A 17,255-nucleotide genomic window follows, 5' to 3' on the forward strand; every position below is an offset into this window, starting at 1 on the left:
TAATTAAACTGCCTACTCTTTTTTTTAATTAAAACTCCAAATTTAAAAGGTAGTGGGCCGGAAAGGGTTAATCGAAAATTCATTAAAGCTTTAAAAATATAAAATTGAGTCTTCCAAGTGCACAGGTTCGGGTGGAAGACTACATTATTCAAAATTAGATGGTCTTAGGTATCATCGTTTTTAGACAGTGCGAGGATACATACATATATGCGTAACTAATTATCTCATTTTATAAGGTATTTCTCCCGCTTTCCTAGCGTGCCTTCGTGGTGTAGTGGTCTGCACACTGGCTGCGTATTCTAGAGGTCCGTGGTTCGATTCCCGGCGAAGGCATTGCTCATTTTTCATCTTTCCTGCTTCCAAACAAATACCTTATGTCTCTAGAATTTGTTTAAATATAATACATGGCTACAATATTTGATGGCAACAATTTGAAAAGTGATTGGCTGCTTATATTGGACGACACAAAATCCCGTTTCGAGACTAGTCCATTCGGGCTAACGCCCTTTTGGGCTAAAAATTGCAGTAATATTTTTTTAATTTATATTTATTTAATAGGTTCATGGTACAGCGTGATGACTAACCGTGCCTAACCATGTCTGTCACTTTTACCAAACCTAAATTTCTTAGACATCGACTTGGTCATGTGGGCTCTCAAATTTCTGATTTATATTTAAATTTATTTCAGCATGACGAAGGTAAAGCAAATCTCCACTGAGACAGAAATGTATGAGATATTTGAACCAAAACTCCAGCCAAAAGATCAAACCAGATGGGCATCCCAGATTCAAGATCGTCTCATTTTCCAGGTATTCTTCTTTTTTTATACATGTGTATCAACAGCCGTCTTGTAGAAGACAAGTGTAAATATCGTCAGTGGTAAACATTGCAAAACTTAAAGCATAAATAATTCAGTCAACAGAAACAATTTCAAAATCAGTTGTAAAATATGTTTGGACTGAAAATCGAGTATTAATTTAATACTTTTAAAGCAGCAAAATTTCCACATGTTGATAACTGATAATAATGCTGCAAAATAATTTTAATTACTGTAACAGTTTCTGTAAACTTGCATTTTACCTTTATTTATATTTTATCGCAATTGATTTTAAACTTAAAGATTTTCGGATTGCTGTTTATGTCCGTATAGACGTTTGACTTTGAATAACTGGAAAGTGAGGACAGTTTCATAAAGAATGTGGAAGTTCATTTTATAATTCGCATAACATTATTAAGGTAGAAGGTGTTTATGAACGAGAAATATTTTAAATTAAACTGTTCTCTTACTCGAAGTCATTTTAGATTTTCTATTGCATATAGAATTGATAAGCTATCTATAAGAAGAGTTGCAGTACGTTTTTGACAATTAATGATGTGCTGAACAGCTACTGTAATAGCCAGGGCCTTAATGTTACATTATAAAGCAACTTTACTTTTTCAAGCATTCTGTTTCTACACGTTATACTAAAGCAAAGTTTCTGAAACTGTGAGTCGCGACCCCTATTGGAGTCGAGGGACCTGCAGCAGGGGGTCGCCAAAAATTTAACAATTTAGATATTTTTTAACTTATTAATAATTTTATAATTACCAAATATTTTTACATAATGTATTCGAAAATAGATAAAGATAAGACAATACAGACAAAGAAAAAACGAAAACGTTTCGATGCATTCTTTTTATAATATAAATGCTCATTTTACTTGCCTTGCACGTGACGCTGTCATTTCGTCCGTTAGCTATTTAAAATTTTCACATTGTTCTGTGTCTTAAAATTAGAAATTAAAGTTAATGACCTAAAACTGCAATAGTATATTACAGTACAAGTGAAGAAACTGATAGTTTCACTCACGCGTGTGTCGGATTTACCCAATGCTTATGGGGGGTCCCACAAAATTTTCGTAAGTAAATATTAGGGGGTCCCTATACCAAAAAAAACTTAAGAAACCCTGTCCTAAGGAAGTGAGTTGTTCGGAATGTGTTTTTTTTTTTTTTCCCTAACATAGGGCTTAATTGCATTGTTTTTCGCAGCCAACTTCACACTTAAGTCCCATGATCATTTTATATTTTGACACCTGATCTAGCAAGGCTGGCTTGTGAAAACGTTCGATTAATTCTACGCAGCAGGTTTTTCGCTAGTGCCATTTCAAATATAGAAAGAGAAAAGCTGCATTTTCGACATATTTTACTTTTTCACTATAGAAAAGGTTAAAATGCTATTCAAGCAAGAAGAAAAATGTTCCGATATATATGGAGAAAATGTATTGATAGAAAGCCAGTGCCAAAAGCTGGTTTGCAAAATTTCGATCCGGCAATTTGACCTTGGAGACTCGCACCACGTTCTGGAAGGCCAATTGAAGCTGGAGAAGACGCAATAAAGGCATTTAGTGATGCAAACCGGCGAATAAAAACTCCCTGACAGATTCGAATCATCGAATTCGACAGTTCGTGGTCATTTGAAACAGTAATAGGTGTAATCCCAAAGTTGAACATATGGGTGAGAGACGTTAGGTTATTTCGAAGCAGTAATACAAAAAAAAAAAAAAAAAAAAAAAAAAAAATGAGCAATGCCCTCGAAATGCTCGGACTCGAACCACGAGTCGAGCGTGCTGACCACTACACCACGAAGGCATGCTAAGAAGGCGGGAGAAACACCTTATATGGGTTCCTCGTGTTCTTCAGCTTTCCGCCTTGAAGATCAAAATTGCCGGATCGAAATTTTCCAAACCAGTTTTGGGATTGACATTCTACCAATACATCTTCTTCATATATATCGAATAATTCTTTTATTGCTTGAACAGCATTTTTACCATTTCGTTAGTAAAAAATTTAAATGTGTAGAAAATGCTGCTTTTCACTTTTCCTGTTTGAAACGTTGTCTGCCGATAACATCGCGGCAAAAACATCGCAGACGAAAAACAATGCAAGGCGAAAACATCGTGCTACAAAACATCGTCGGAGAAAACATCGCAAAGAGAAAACATCGCAGTCCTAAAACGTCGTGGTACAAAATATCGTCGTCGAATATAAAGCGGTTCAAAAACTTCGCAGTTTAAAAACATCGTCGTCGAAAATGTCGTGGTAAAAAATAAAGTATCTAAAACCATCGCATGACGATAACATCGCAGACATGATTTTTTCAGGCTTTATTAGCAATTGTAAATGGATATTCCTATAATGATTGAGCGCAAGATGGAAAGAAGGATAATATTTACTTTCATATTTTTTATTAACTATACATTTTTGCTGATAAAGTAAGAAAGAAACTTAAGCATAGAAACTTAATGCAACTTACAGCACTTAACAGAATTTTAAACCGACATAGTTAACTAACTCATGTCATTAATAAATTATTCTTTTAAAGTTTTTATTGGTAATTTTTCATGAAAAGTATAATCTAAAAAAAGCCTGAAAAAAAGAGCATGTCTGCGATGTTATCGTCATGCGATGATTTGTAGATACTTTATTTTTTACCACGATATTTTCGACGACGATGTTTTCAAACTACGAAGTTTTTGAACCGCTTTATTTTCGACGACGATATTTTGTACCACGATGTTTTAGACCTGCGATGTTTTCTCCCACGATGTTTTGCAGCACGACGTTTTCGCCTTGCGTTGTTTTCGTCCGCGATGTTTTCGGCTGTAACCTTTGAAAGGGCACCCACCAAAACCTTCTGCGTAGGATCTATCGAACTTTTTCACAAACAAGCCTTGCTTATATCAGTTGTAAAAATATGCCAAGACTATGAGGCTCAAGTGTGAAGTTGGCTATGAGAAAATAAAGTAAAATCCTCTGTTGGGAAAAAACGAAATTACTTTCCGAACAAACCAATATTATATCGGAGCTAGTTCTTTTTATAAATCAAGGGCTTTAGCGATTTATGTAAATTAGTTACAAAGCTGAGAGATGACGAGTAAAATCATTTAAACATATTTCTTTAAGCAGCTTTTAATCCGTTAAGGAAAGGGAAATACTCCGCTTCAATACTCCATTAAGTCAAAATTCGCACTAATTCTCCGCATTTCTGTAAATGAGCTTATCGAATGGTTAGAACACTCACGTAAAAATTAAGGCGTTTCAGGTGCTAGCCGAAGATTCAAAATTATTTTAAGTGAAGCGATGTTTTTTAAATATTACATCGTGGAAACCTTTCTTCCATGATATATATATATATATATATATTGTTACGAAATAACGACGCGGTAAGATGGCTTCGCCGCAAAGCAGCTTTAGGGTTGCCATAAAAGGGCAAGGGTAGGCAAGGGTTGCCATATTTGGCGAGAAATCGTCCATTGGACGGTTGGAGAACTTTCTGGAACAAATTCTTACCGGTTTAGCCCAGAATATTCTCGAACACAGGCCGAAAGCTATATAAACCCTGCCGGTCCGCAGTAAGTTAGTATGCGTCTCTCATCGAGTGAGTGTGTGTGCCTCGTCTAGCGAGCTGATAGTCAGTCATTGAGCGAGTGTCTCGAGTTGGTCGTCGAGTGCATCGAGAGAGTCTTTTAGTGCATCGTCGAGTTTTGTCTTTAGACTGTGCAGAGTCGAGAGCTATACTCTTGTGTATCGTCGAGTGCATCGCGTGGAGAGTCTCGAGAGTACGTGGAGTTCCGAGAACGACCGAACAGAGTCGGAAGTTGTACTCTGGTGCTTTGCAGTGAAGCTGTCTCCGCCGTTATTGCCTGACAGTGTGAAGGCTGTGTCGCTGAACGTGTCAGCGTGTTTATAACAGTTCGACGACTGTAAAAGGGATTTTTGAGCTGCCCTGAGAATATTGGTAAATAAAGTGTGTTTCGATACTTCATCAAGTGTCGTCGTTATTCACTCCAAATCTACGTACCCCGTACGAACACGAACGAAGAAAATAACGCAACAACTGGTGTCAGAAGAATAGAAAAAAGGTAACAATAAAAAGAAAAAAAAAGAAAAAAAAAAAAAAAAAAGAAAGAAAGAAAGAAAGAAAGGTTTCAGGTTTTAAATTACGTCCAAAGGGGCGTTTTATAACATTTTGTGTCCTACCTTTGTTTATCAAATATTATGTTCTTCGCACTTAAACCGTAAAATTCAGTTCAAGAGCAATTGAGTGAAATCCAAAAACAAGGAGAAAGGGATTAAAACATATCGAGGTAGATCAGTAAGAGTTCAACATCATAGTTCATCAAACGATGTATGTGAACACAAACGAAACTTCGCTATAACTAGCCTCCAGGCAACCCAAGGCACATGTAGTAAAAATCCCCTGACATGAAAAACGCAAGTTGAATTTCGTCAATCAGCACAGTAGAACGGGAGATATAGAACCCATTTTGCTTTTAGTCCAGAGGGACAATTTGCAAAGAAGGACTATTAATTTCGTTTTGGCATTTTGCATCGATTCACTTTCTGCGTTGTTTCACTTTTCAAATTGTTGCCACCAAATATTAGAGCCCTATGTTTATTTAAAGAAATTAAATAAGGAAGAATTTGCATAAATGTATGCATATTTCTCGCACTATTATAAAACAACGGAACCTTGAGCCATCCAATTTTGAATAACGTAATCTTTCACCTAAGATGGACATCTGGTAGCCCTAATTTGAATTTTGGAATTTGTTTTATTATCCATTTCATATATTGTAAAACTTTAGCGAAATTTTTATTAACAAACTCGACGATTTCAAAGCGAGCAATGGCAATGTTGTACAGGAAAAAAAAAAAAAAATATCTCTAGCGCTTGAGACTGTGTATTCTAAAGATATGCTCAGTTTAAAATCATTTTGCGATATTGCTCTTGAACTGAATTTTATGTTTTAAGTGCGAAGAAGATGATATTTAATAAATAAAGCTAAGACACTATACGTTCAAAAAATGCCCCTTTGGACTTAATAGAGAGACCGGAAAGTAATGTCGCTTTCTTACATTAAATTTACACGAATAAATTTTAAACACGTTTTTATTTTTAATCAATAATGTAATCACCCTCATTATCAACACCCTTTTGCCATCTAGTGTGCAGATTTTCAATTCCTGAACCGATATAAATCAATTAATGTAGTTTTTGAGTTAAATATCTCAAGATGGCATTTTGGACATCATTCAAACTTTCAAATTTTTTGGCACTAAGCAAATGTTGTAGAGATTGGAATAAATGGAAATCCGAGTGTACGCTATCGGGCGAGTATGGTGCGTGATGCAGCACCTCCCATCCCAATCCATTCATTTTTTCCAATGTCCGTCTTGCACAATGCGGCCTTGCATTGTCGTGTTGCAGAATGATGCCTTTCTATTGACAATCGCCGGATATTTTTCGATTAAAGATTGGTTCACTCGATACAATTGTTCACAATAAAGATATGAATTAACAATTTGTCCTGGTTTCAGCAATTCAAAATGAACAATTCCGCGAATACTCTTAACAAACACACAGAAGCGCTTTTGGGGGATGGAAACCCTTTGCAACTCCTATTAAAACTGCCTTTTGCGTTTTGGATTATCATATAGGACCCATTTTTCGTCTCCAGTAATCAAACGATCAAAAAACGGTTCTGTGTGATGCGGTTGAAGCAATACGTTGCATGGGATGGATCGGTTGGCTTTGTTCTCTTCAGACAGATTATGGGGGACTCAAACACCTGCTTTGCTTATTTTTCCATTCTGCTTGAAATGTTCTCGGATGGTCGACCAAGGTTGGTTAAGAGTGTTTGGTATGGATTTGCCTCCACTTCTGCCTTTAGCATGTTGTTGTCGACATGCGCAGAAACGACATTACTTTTCGGTTCCCCTATTTTTTTTTTTTTTCTTTTTTTTTTTTTTTTTCAGTGTACATCGTTTTATGATAAATTTAAATTTGCAGAATAAATGAAGTGACTTTATCAGGTTCTGTGTTTCTCCTTACTTGCTTGGGGAACATTCCAGAACCTGACTCGGAACAGGGAGCTAAAGCTATGTTCAATAAATGTGGGAAGTAGACAAGATACACAGGAAGGGTATACGAAACCCTTTATTTTTCACTCTTTACAATAATTTCCGTACTTCGGAATACAGAGACCAACTACTTGTGGTCTGAACGTAAGAATATAAAAATATTTAACTAAACTTTGGCATAATCAACAAGGGCCTACGTGGAAGATTGGCCGGATATTAACAGGAAGCCGTATGTAGTACAGAGAACTGTTAACACTACAATACGTTTAAAATTATCATGAGGATTAAACCTCTGGCCTGGAAGGCAACCAGCAACCGAGTAAAACTGCTAAGGTAAGCGGCCTGCTTCGACTAACTCCTTCCTCTCTCTCGCTTGGCAAAAAGCCACAACTTAATACTTGGCGTTCGCCAGACAAATTTTGCATAAATAAGTTAAAGCTTTTAATTCTGGCCGGAAGTAGAAAATAAGAAGTGATAGTAAAGATTTAAAATAAAAATAAACGTTAGTAAAACTTAAGATCCTTACAACTTAAATAACGAAACTAACTAACTATCCAATCCAATTACACTAAAAACTGAAGAGCAAAACGTTGAAATAAATAGTTTTCTGATTCCGAGTTTTGAGGTGAGACCCCCTCGCTTTGCAACAATTCTTCCTAATCCGGTGACTTATACCATTGTTCACCTCACCGATCTCCATCGCGACGTCGACTTGGAGAGAGCGAGAGAGAGGGAGAAAGCGATGCAGAGAAAGTGATGTGGAGAGCGATGAGGATGCTGATCATCTTTCCGCTCCATCTCTCACTCCCCTCTCTTTCTGTCTTCCATCCATCCCTGAGTGCAGCGCCCTGAGGCAGCGCAATCGTCGCTCCAACGGGTCGCGCCCCGGCCCAAAAGTCACGCGCGATGCTCTTGCGCGTGGCTGCTGTTTTCCTGGGATTTCTTCTGCTTTCCTGGACAATTTAGGGCCACGTTTTTACCGTTTGATATCTTTTTTTCTTTCCATCGTTTTCTGCACTTAGTTCCAATTTAGCGTGCATGGCAGCTTTATTATTCGCCATTTTCGGGGGTAATCGCCTTGGGGATTTTCGATGTGCCTCGTTGTAACGCCGATCAGAATGCCTGTGCGCGGATTCTGAAATGAGGGCATAGAGGACCAATTAAAATCTTACCCGATGGACGATGAAGATACATTGATCGTCGTAAACTGGAAGCTGCGAGGCCCACTTCTGAAAGAATACTAAAAGGATTTCTATTTCTGCATTTATTTACCAACTCGAAATCAACTGAGTGAAAAATTCTGTAACATAGTAAAAATGAATTAAAAACAATTTCTGTGACTACTTCTACAAAACAACTTTCTGGAGGTAAGGAGAAATTTGGAATAAGGGAAAATGTGCAGATCTGTTCTTTCTTCCAAAAGTCACCAGTACTATAATCATACCTGGATATCCCATTTTAGTTCAGAAAATTGGTTTTATAATGCGAATATCTATACTGTTAAAATCTATGCACATGTGTCTATTTATTTGTTTGTGGCATTATTTCCTGCGGAGCGCCGGGGAGTTGAATTTTGAGAGAGGTATCCCGGATTGCAAAAATTCGTGGAAAACCATTTCGATCATTGTTATCTTCGTACAACTTTAATTACCCGAAATATTAATTAGAAACTCTTGAAAACGCTCATTTTAGCCCTCATTTTTCCGAATTCCAAAAGTCACCAGTACTATAATCATACCTGGATATCCCATTTTAGTTCAGAAAATTGGTTTTATAATGCGAATATCTATACTGTTAAAATCTATGCACATGTGTCTATTTATTTGTTTGTGGCATTATTCCCTCCGGAACGCCGGGGAGTTGAATTTTGAGAGAGGTATCCCGGATTGCAAAAATTCGTGGAAAACCATTTCGATCATTGTTATCTTCGTACAACTTTAATTACCCGAAATATTAATTAGAAACTCTTGAAAACGCTCATTTTAGCCCTCATTTTTCCGAATGGCAACAGTCTCGCAGGCTGCAAATAAAAATATGCTTTATTTCGAGAAGTGTTGCCACTGATCGCTTTCAAATCGTAGAATTTCTTTAAAAAAATACAAATTATTAAATAAAACTACCATTGCCAAACATTAAATATACTATTCTCGATTCCAAAAATTCATGGAAAGTCTTTTAGACCATTCTCATCTTTGTACGACTTTAATCAGCCGCGATATTAATTAAAAACTTTAAAAACGCTCATTTTCAAACACATTTTTCTGAGTGGCAGCAGCGTTGCGCGCTGCAGATAAAAATCTGCTTTATTTCGAAAAATGTTTCCACTGCTTGCTTTCAGATTTTTTGTTGATAAAAAAGTTATAAGTTTTACAAAATATAAAATAAAAATAGCGTTTCAAAACTTTAGATGCATTATTATTATATAAAGTCGTCTGACGTAAAAGAAAGGACTCGACTGCATGTGACGTCAGTATATGTCGAAATTCTTTTCTTAATGTCAGCATTTTAAATAAATAGCTGCTGTTGGCAACATGTTTGTTTCAACTTAGGGTAATGAGACGATACCCTTATCGCCACGTTAATTCTTTTATTGATATTGAGGAAAAGTTGTTATATTACATTAAATTTAAATCATGACGTCATGCGTATTAACATGATGTGTCAAAAATGTTTTCGTTTCCTGGTTCGGCAATTGAAAAAAATATATACGAATCGGTTGTCGCTTGGAAAGAATTGACTGATTTCACTCATATCATGAACAACTCGCAGAAAAACAAAATGACGAATAAATTAAAACTTTACTTAATGTGACAGAAGCGATGGCATGTCTTTGTGAAGAAATCGAAATCAAATGCAATAAAGTGTGCAAGAGAGCTATTGTTACCGTTTCCGTCTTCGTATTTAGCTGAATGAGGATTACTGCCATTAATGCTTTGCTGCTAAAAACAAAATCTGATGTGTACACCACATGACTTCCTTGTACAGAATATTAAATTATACGCATTTTTTCTTGCATTTCATTTAACTTATTAGATTGAATTAAACCTACTTCGCCGACAGCGCATAAAACACAATAGAATAAATGCATTCGTTAAAATTTTCTTTGTTTACCATAGCGACACTCTGGCGCTAGGTTTACTTAACAGTATTATGTTTCGTTCATATTATAACTCAGAATGCACAAAATTTATATCATTTAAAGAATTATCTAATCGTTGCCACATGTTCTATTCAAATACTATAACAAAGCTAGAACGATGTATAAAAGAAATTAAGCAAAAAAACGAAAAAGAAACAGTTTTTCACAGACGATTGAGTATTTCTCATTCAATTAATTCAGTTCTCACTTCGCGATATGGCAAAAATACATAAAAACTCAAAACATCTGCATTGAAATTCCGAAGTAAATCTTAAACACTTATTTCCTCGAAAAAATTCCAGAAAGGATTAAGCATGATTTATTTCGCTATAATAAATAAAGGCGTTATTTTTGTGTTGCGAAGCTTAGTCTCTCTAGATTGGCAACAAATCTAGAATTCTGCTGTTTCAAATGTAAACAAATACGTCCGCCGTGTTATTTAAAACTTAACCGCACTTAAACAGCTTTTAAATTGTTGATAATTGTACAAATATTGCTTCCAGAATTACGAAAGGCATAAAAACTTTAACCGGAAGATAAAAACAACATAATTCAATCATTTTTAAAGCAAAAAATGTACAATTTACAAACATATAAGCGTAAAGAAACCGAGATAACTGAGCCGGGTAACAGAGTGGATATATTTATAAATATATTTATATACGTTTGGCGCGGCCGATTGAAACCAAAATACGAGGTGCACATCTACATGTTATAGTAGTCCTATATACAAAATTTCAACGTTCTGAGGCTACTCGTTTTGAGTTATGCGAGATACGTACGTACGTACATACGTTCGTACAGACACCACGAAAAATTCTCTTCAGAAACATTTTAAAGCAGTTTTTTAGTTTTTTTGGAGGAAAAGAGTCTTTTATTCTGTTCTTACGTATAGATATGACGCAAAAACATCGTTAAATTGCATTCGAAAGCGGTCAAAGTGGATATTTTCGTTGAAATATGCTGCCTTAAGCTTTTCGCGATTACAATACTTCCTTTTTACTTCGTACAAGGAAGTAAAAAGGAAATCGGCTGGACATAATAAAACGAATAGACCTTGAGACTGAAGTTAAGTAAATTGGAATCTGCCATAAAATCTCCTTGCAGCAGGCATCAAGCATTATATACATTGCGATACATTATATACAAACATTGTGTACTACATACTAATCTATAATGCGTTGCGCGTATGTAAAACTGCAGCAACTCGCTTTGGCACGTGTGCACCAAGTTCTTGGTAGATGACTGGAGACAGGTTATGTCAAATGTCTAAGCAGCAGTGAGGGAAAGTCGAGATATTCCGACATGGTTGTGTTTGAGCTCTGAGCTGCCTCATCCTGATATCCAAAATCTCGTCTATTGGGCTAAGATCCGGCGAGTTAGGTGGCCAGGACATTTATTGGAATTCATCTTTATGCTCCTCGAACTAGACCTCCATTCGAATATGGGCATCTGGAAGCCCCAATTTGGAATTTGTTTTATTATCGATTTCATATTTTGTCAGAAATTAAAGAATTTTTGACTAAGAAACACCGATTTAAAAGCGAGGAATGGCAACACTGTACGGGGAAAAAAATTATCTCCAGCGCGCGGGACTGTATCGAAAATTCTAAAGATAGGCTCTTTTTAAATTATTTTGCGATATTGCTGTTGAATTGAATTTTATGGTTTAAGTGCGAAGAACATGATATTTAATAAATAAGGGTAACACACAAAATGTTAAAAAAAAAAAAGGTCCCTTTGGGGGTAATATAAAATCTGAAAACTTTCAGGTTTTTTTATTTATTTTTTTGATATCACTTGCACTCACATATGGAACTTTCACTAAAATCAAACATCCTCAATGCAGCACGATTTCAATTTTTTTTCGCAAACTGAATAACTTTGCATTTAAAACCAACACTGTTTCATTTGACGGGAGCTATATTAGCTATTAAAAGGAATACTAGATCAACTGCATTTCAGCTAAAGCAAATGCGATTTACAAAAGCCTTTTATGTTCGCATCGTAATCACGACTTTCAAATCGAAATCAGTGAATGAAATACTTTATGTAAAGTTGTTTCTGTGTTTCATTATGATATTTTTAATATCTGAACTAAATACTATATGCATGCTGAATTGCTTTTAACATTTTTCACAAGTATTATTATTTTCAAATTACAAAACTCTGATTAAAACTAGCTATTTAAGTTGTTAATAATATCAATAATTAAAACAGTTTGATTTCGTAAACTTCAAAAGTTTATATCATAAATTTAGACAAATTAATTGTTAAATAACCAATTAAAAAGTCTCAGCTATCTAAATGCCTAATTTGTTATGCACGAAGATTAATTAAAACTTAAGCCATTTTATATAAATAGCACGCAGGTTTATTCGCAACTAGTTTAATAACGAAAATGTTTGAAATACGTCTTCTGATAACGGAATCATCAGTGTTTTCGGCCTTGCCTTTAGCAGACTGTGAATTCAAGTCTTCATATGAACTGATGTTTACAATAACGTAAAGTATTTATGTGTATAATAATTTGAATAAAACGATTCTTATGATTTGCAAAGAAAGCTTCTGTTTAATAGACATTAATATTTCATTCACTGACTACCGAAAAATAAAACTTTTCACTCCTTATTCCGAGAATTCATTCGTGTCGGAAGTACATTCGTATCCCAAATTATGTGCCCCTTTTCTCGAAACCTTAGAATAGCATCCTTTTGCGCCTCTGCATTGAATACAATCAACCCTTTTTGCATACTTACCCCCTCAAGCACTTTCGCCACATTCATTATTCCCCCTCTTATCGCTTGTCAATTCAGTATACCATTGTTCGAAAGCGTGTGAAAAAGCTTCGATTGAATGATTTCGGAAGTTAACAGCATCACAGATGTATCTTTCAGATTTCTTCATAAAGGAAAGGGGGCGCGTGATACGGCGAATGTACCTAAAAATTTTTTTAATGTAGTTTGAAATTACAGGTGCGCGATGCACCGGAATATACGATATGTTTGCTTATGTTCTGAAAATATCAAAGTTGGAATCGCAGTCCATTCTCTCTCGGAATTATTAGTCAGACACTTCTACGAGAGGGGACACAGACGCGTAAATTGTCATCCGTCCCAAGTCTCTCGTCTGTACCCAGCCGCCATCTCCAATCGGTACCGGCCGGGCATCCCCTCCGCTCCTCCGAGGGTCCTGAGCGCAGGTGCAGTCCGGCCTCCTCCCCGGCATCCCGGCTCGCTCACTGGCGGACGATTTTACCTTCTCTCTCCATCCTTCTCTCTCTCACTCTCGCTCGTTCGCTCGCTCTCTCTTCTCGTGCAACCTATTCCCCCATCCTCCCTCTCTTTCACGTCAGTTTTCCGTGCCTCCGCGCTGTATTTTCGAAAATTCTGTCCATCCTCGTTCGTTCTTGTCCTCTGTAGAGTGTGTGATGTCAGGTGGTCGGGATTGGAAGGTGATTTCGGCTGCGAGAGAGGATTGCGCCTTGTTTTGATTACGTGTTGCCATGCTCGCTCCTAATCCTTGGTTGCACGTTCTCGACTGTAGAAGATTCAACGGTCTGGGGGCTGTACCTTTCTCATTGAGGAATGGTGAGTTTTTTTTAATTCGATTCGGAAAAATATTTGTGGAATTCCGTTTGAACTTCATATATATAAAACTATGCTTATAAAAATGTGAGTGATGAGATTCTGTTTTAAACTATGCCGTAATGCTAACAATTATGAAATGCAGATATGGAGAAATATGCAGATTTCCATAAATATATGAAAGCTTTTTATAGTTTAAATCCTGATAGCTTAACCCTTTGCACAGTGTGTCCGGTCTGGACACACCTAAAAATTTCCTTCTGTACGCACAGAAAAATTGAATGAAAAATGATTTATAGGTTACTCTGAACCTTCTTTATTTACAGTAGATGGCAGCCCAACACAAACCAGTCCATGTATTTTAGCCATGTTTAGTTTTTTAAGGTCCTCATTTTTCAAAGAAATTTTCCAGATTTTTTTAGGGTATAAAAGGAATTGTTTGAAAAGAAATTTCTATGTTATTTTTTGGCTGTATGCTAATCTCCTTATTCTATATTACTTTTAAATTTTTACCTTGAAATCTTGCCTAAAATCAAACGGTGAACCCTAGGTGTGCCCAGACCGGGCTCACCGATCATCAAGGACAACTGAGAGTCTACATTCTTTGTTTCTCCGCATCTCATCGGTCAGTTCATTGACAACAATGCTCCTTTCAGCACTCTTTTCGAAGCTTTATTCAATCAGTGCGCCCTTTTCGGACACACCCACAGAATTAAACGATATGTGCTATCTTCACACAATTTTACTTGTGTACTCCTCTAGGCCTAATAAGACTGCTACCTTTTTTTTTTTAATCAAAACTTTAACTTTAAAAGGTAGCGTGCCGGAAAGGGTTAAAACTCGACAATATATAGTAGGCTGTTGAAACGTATTTGGAAAATTAAAATGCTTCAAGTCATTTGGGAAACTTTAAAAAATTACAACTGAGATCATATAGAAAAATCAGATAGAAAAGTAGAAAGGAAATATTGTAATCGCGAAAAGTTTAGGGTATCATATTTTAACAGAAATGCCCATTTTGACCATTCCCGTATCCATTCGGACGACTTTTTTGCATGGCGTCTATAAAAATGGACAGAATAAATGATTCTTTTTCCCCCAAACGAATTGAAGAATGTATTTAAAATGGATTCAAAACGATTTTTTTTCGTGATGTCTGTACATATGTTCGCATATATGTATCACTCATAACTCAAAAATTATTCAAATGTTAGTATATGGAACTGCTATTACATCTAGTTGTGCACCTCCCTTTTCTATTGCAATTGGCAGTACCAAACCGTATATACATATATTTATCCCTTTACCCTGCTTAAAAATCCTACTTATCTACCTACTCTTTGTTTTCGAAATCGTTGATCTTTATTATATACTTCCAATTAAGGAAGTGTTTTAAATAACGAAACTGACCGGGATATTTGATATCAAAATTTGCAGTTTTTGATGTCAGTTTTAACTCCTCCAGGAACTGGTTATTTAAGTTAGAATAATTTAAGGAAGCAAGTTTAAACGAATTGCAACAAAAATACAGAAGTGTTTTCGAGGTTTGGCTAAATATTCAAGTTTTGGCAATGTCAAAAAAGGAAAAGAAAAGAAAAATGGGAGAGAGAGGGAAAAAATATTATAGTACGGTCTCCCTGCTCCTATGCTTATATTTGAGAAAGTTTTATGCTCTTTATAAAACAATAAAAGTAAAGAAATTTCTCCCGCGAAGGAAAAAAAAAAAAAAAGACTCCCGCGTACAACAAAAATTGAAAAATTGACCAGGATATTTAATTTCAAAATTAGCAATTTTTGATATCACTTTCGATTTACCTCGAGGGGCGGTTTATTTAAGTTAGAATAGTTCGAGGAAATAAGTTTAAATGAAATGCAGCTAAAAATGTGTATAATTTTAATAGGCAGTATTAAGAAGTTATGTGGTGTTCACCAAATGTTTTTAACTTTTGAATTACTCTGAAAAGAGTCAAATCATTTGTCGAAAATTCAACTTAAATAAATAACTCATCATAATATTTAAAAAAATTATCATGTTTCAAATTTTATTTAGTTATAGAGTTTTGTGTAAATTAAATTATTGTATTTTCTAAGAATAATTATTTTTAATGGTAAAAAGAGAATTTACTTACTTGATCAGAATGAATTCATTTCACCAGGTATTAAAAATTTATAACAAAAGGTAATCAATGTAACCAAAAATCCTTAAAACAGATATCAACTATTGAAACAGGAATACCTATTTGCATACATTTGCACTTTCCTATAAAGAATTTTTTATAGTTGAATTTCGGCAGTTTTGTGTTTAAATATAAATTTTAGAATGCTAATAAAAATAAAAAATATTTATAAATTGAGTTAGTCAGTTTTAGAAGATGTACTAAACATATGTTAATATTTTATTTCAAATAAAACTTCAAGATTCATGATCAGATTCAAGTGATGACAGCAAACTTATCAAAATGGGAATGTAATTTTATACTTTAGATTTTAAACCTAGTCATTTTTGATACTGTAGAGGTTATTTTAAGTATTATAACCGTTATTTTAAATTTAAATATGCTTTACTGTCTATTATTCTCGTTTTCCATATACTATACCCTACCAGAAGGAGTGTGGGTATATTTAAATGACCATAGTAAAAAGAGATTCATTTATTGTCATCAAAGAGAAGAAACTGAGAGAAGATCTGAGAACATGGTTCAAAGAATGTTTTTTCGACATAACGACGAAAAAAAAAAAAAATGAAATGTTTCAGATTTTAAATTACGTCCAAAGGTTAATTTTTTTAACGTTTTGTGTGTTACCTTTATTTATTAAATATCACATTCTTTGCACTTAAACCGTAAAATTTTGTTCAATAGCAATGTCGCAGAATAATTTTAAAATGAGCCTATCTTTAGAATTCCCGAAACACAGTTCGACGCGCTGGAGATAAAAATGTTTCCCCCCCTTCCCCGTAAAGTGTTGCCATTGCTCGCTTTTAAATCGTTGAGTTTGTTACTCAAAAATTCCTTAAAGTTTTACAAAATATTAAATCGATATAAAACAAATTCCAAATTTCAAATTTGGTATTTCAGATGCCCATATTCGCAGTAGGATTACGTCATTCAAAATTGGATGGCTCTAGATACCGTTCTTTTATCACAATGCGAGAAATATACGTACATTTATGCAGATTTTTCATTATTTAATTTCTTCAAATATAATGCAGGACTCTAACATTTTGTGGCAACAGTTTGAAAAATGAACCGACATTTATAGAAGTCCGACGCAAAATGCCAAAACGACAAAACGAAAGTAATAGTCCTTTGACACTCAAATACCTTTGGACTAAAAAAAAAAAAAAAAAAAAAAAAAAAAAAAAAAAGCAGTCCATTCCACAAGAAACTGGTATCAAGGTTACACCTTCACTCATATATCTCCTGATGTATCATACACGGATTTTTTCCGGATTTGAAATAAATTTTGAAAAGCGAATTGTCCGGACTTCGACCTACAACCTTCTTTGGACTTTAGAAAGCTGTTCAAGAGGAATGGTATAAAATACCTCTTCCATTGTCTTAAAAATTATGGTATAGAAAGATAGGGAAGAATAAGATTTATCAAATGAAACATTTAAAAGACAA

At 35.1% G+C, this 17,255-nt stretch overlaps 1 protein-coding gene across 2 annotated transcripts in view; it reads left to right on the forward strand.

Moving 5' to 3' along the window:
- The first annotated feature begins 686 nt into the window (after positions 1–686).
- LOC118204141 (zinc finger protein basonuclin-2-like) overlaps positions 687–17,255 on the forward strand; it is a 577,484-nt gene continuing 560,915 nt past the window's right edge. Inside the window, exon 1 of one of the 2 annotated variants that reach the window (XM_085816213.1) lies at positions 687–809. In XM_085816213.1, the coding sequence (XP_085672339.1) occupies positions 773–809 (37 nt within the window). In that variant the 5' untranslated portion in view covers positions 687–772. Of the gene's footprint in view, positions 810–13,472; positions 13,633–17,255 lie in introns of those variants that run through there. The other variant, XM_085816212.1, reaches the window with a different exon arrangement.

This window comes from Stegodyphus dumicola, chromosome 4, assembly GCF_044657685.1.
Source record: "Stegodyphus dumicola isolate Sdum_Otavi_A_Nest chromosome 4, ASM4465768v1".
Lineage (NCBI taxonomy): Eukaryota > Metazoa > Arthropoda > Arachnida > Araneae > Eresidae > Stegodyphus > Stegodyphus dumicola.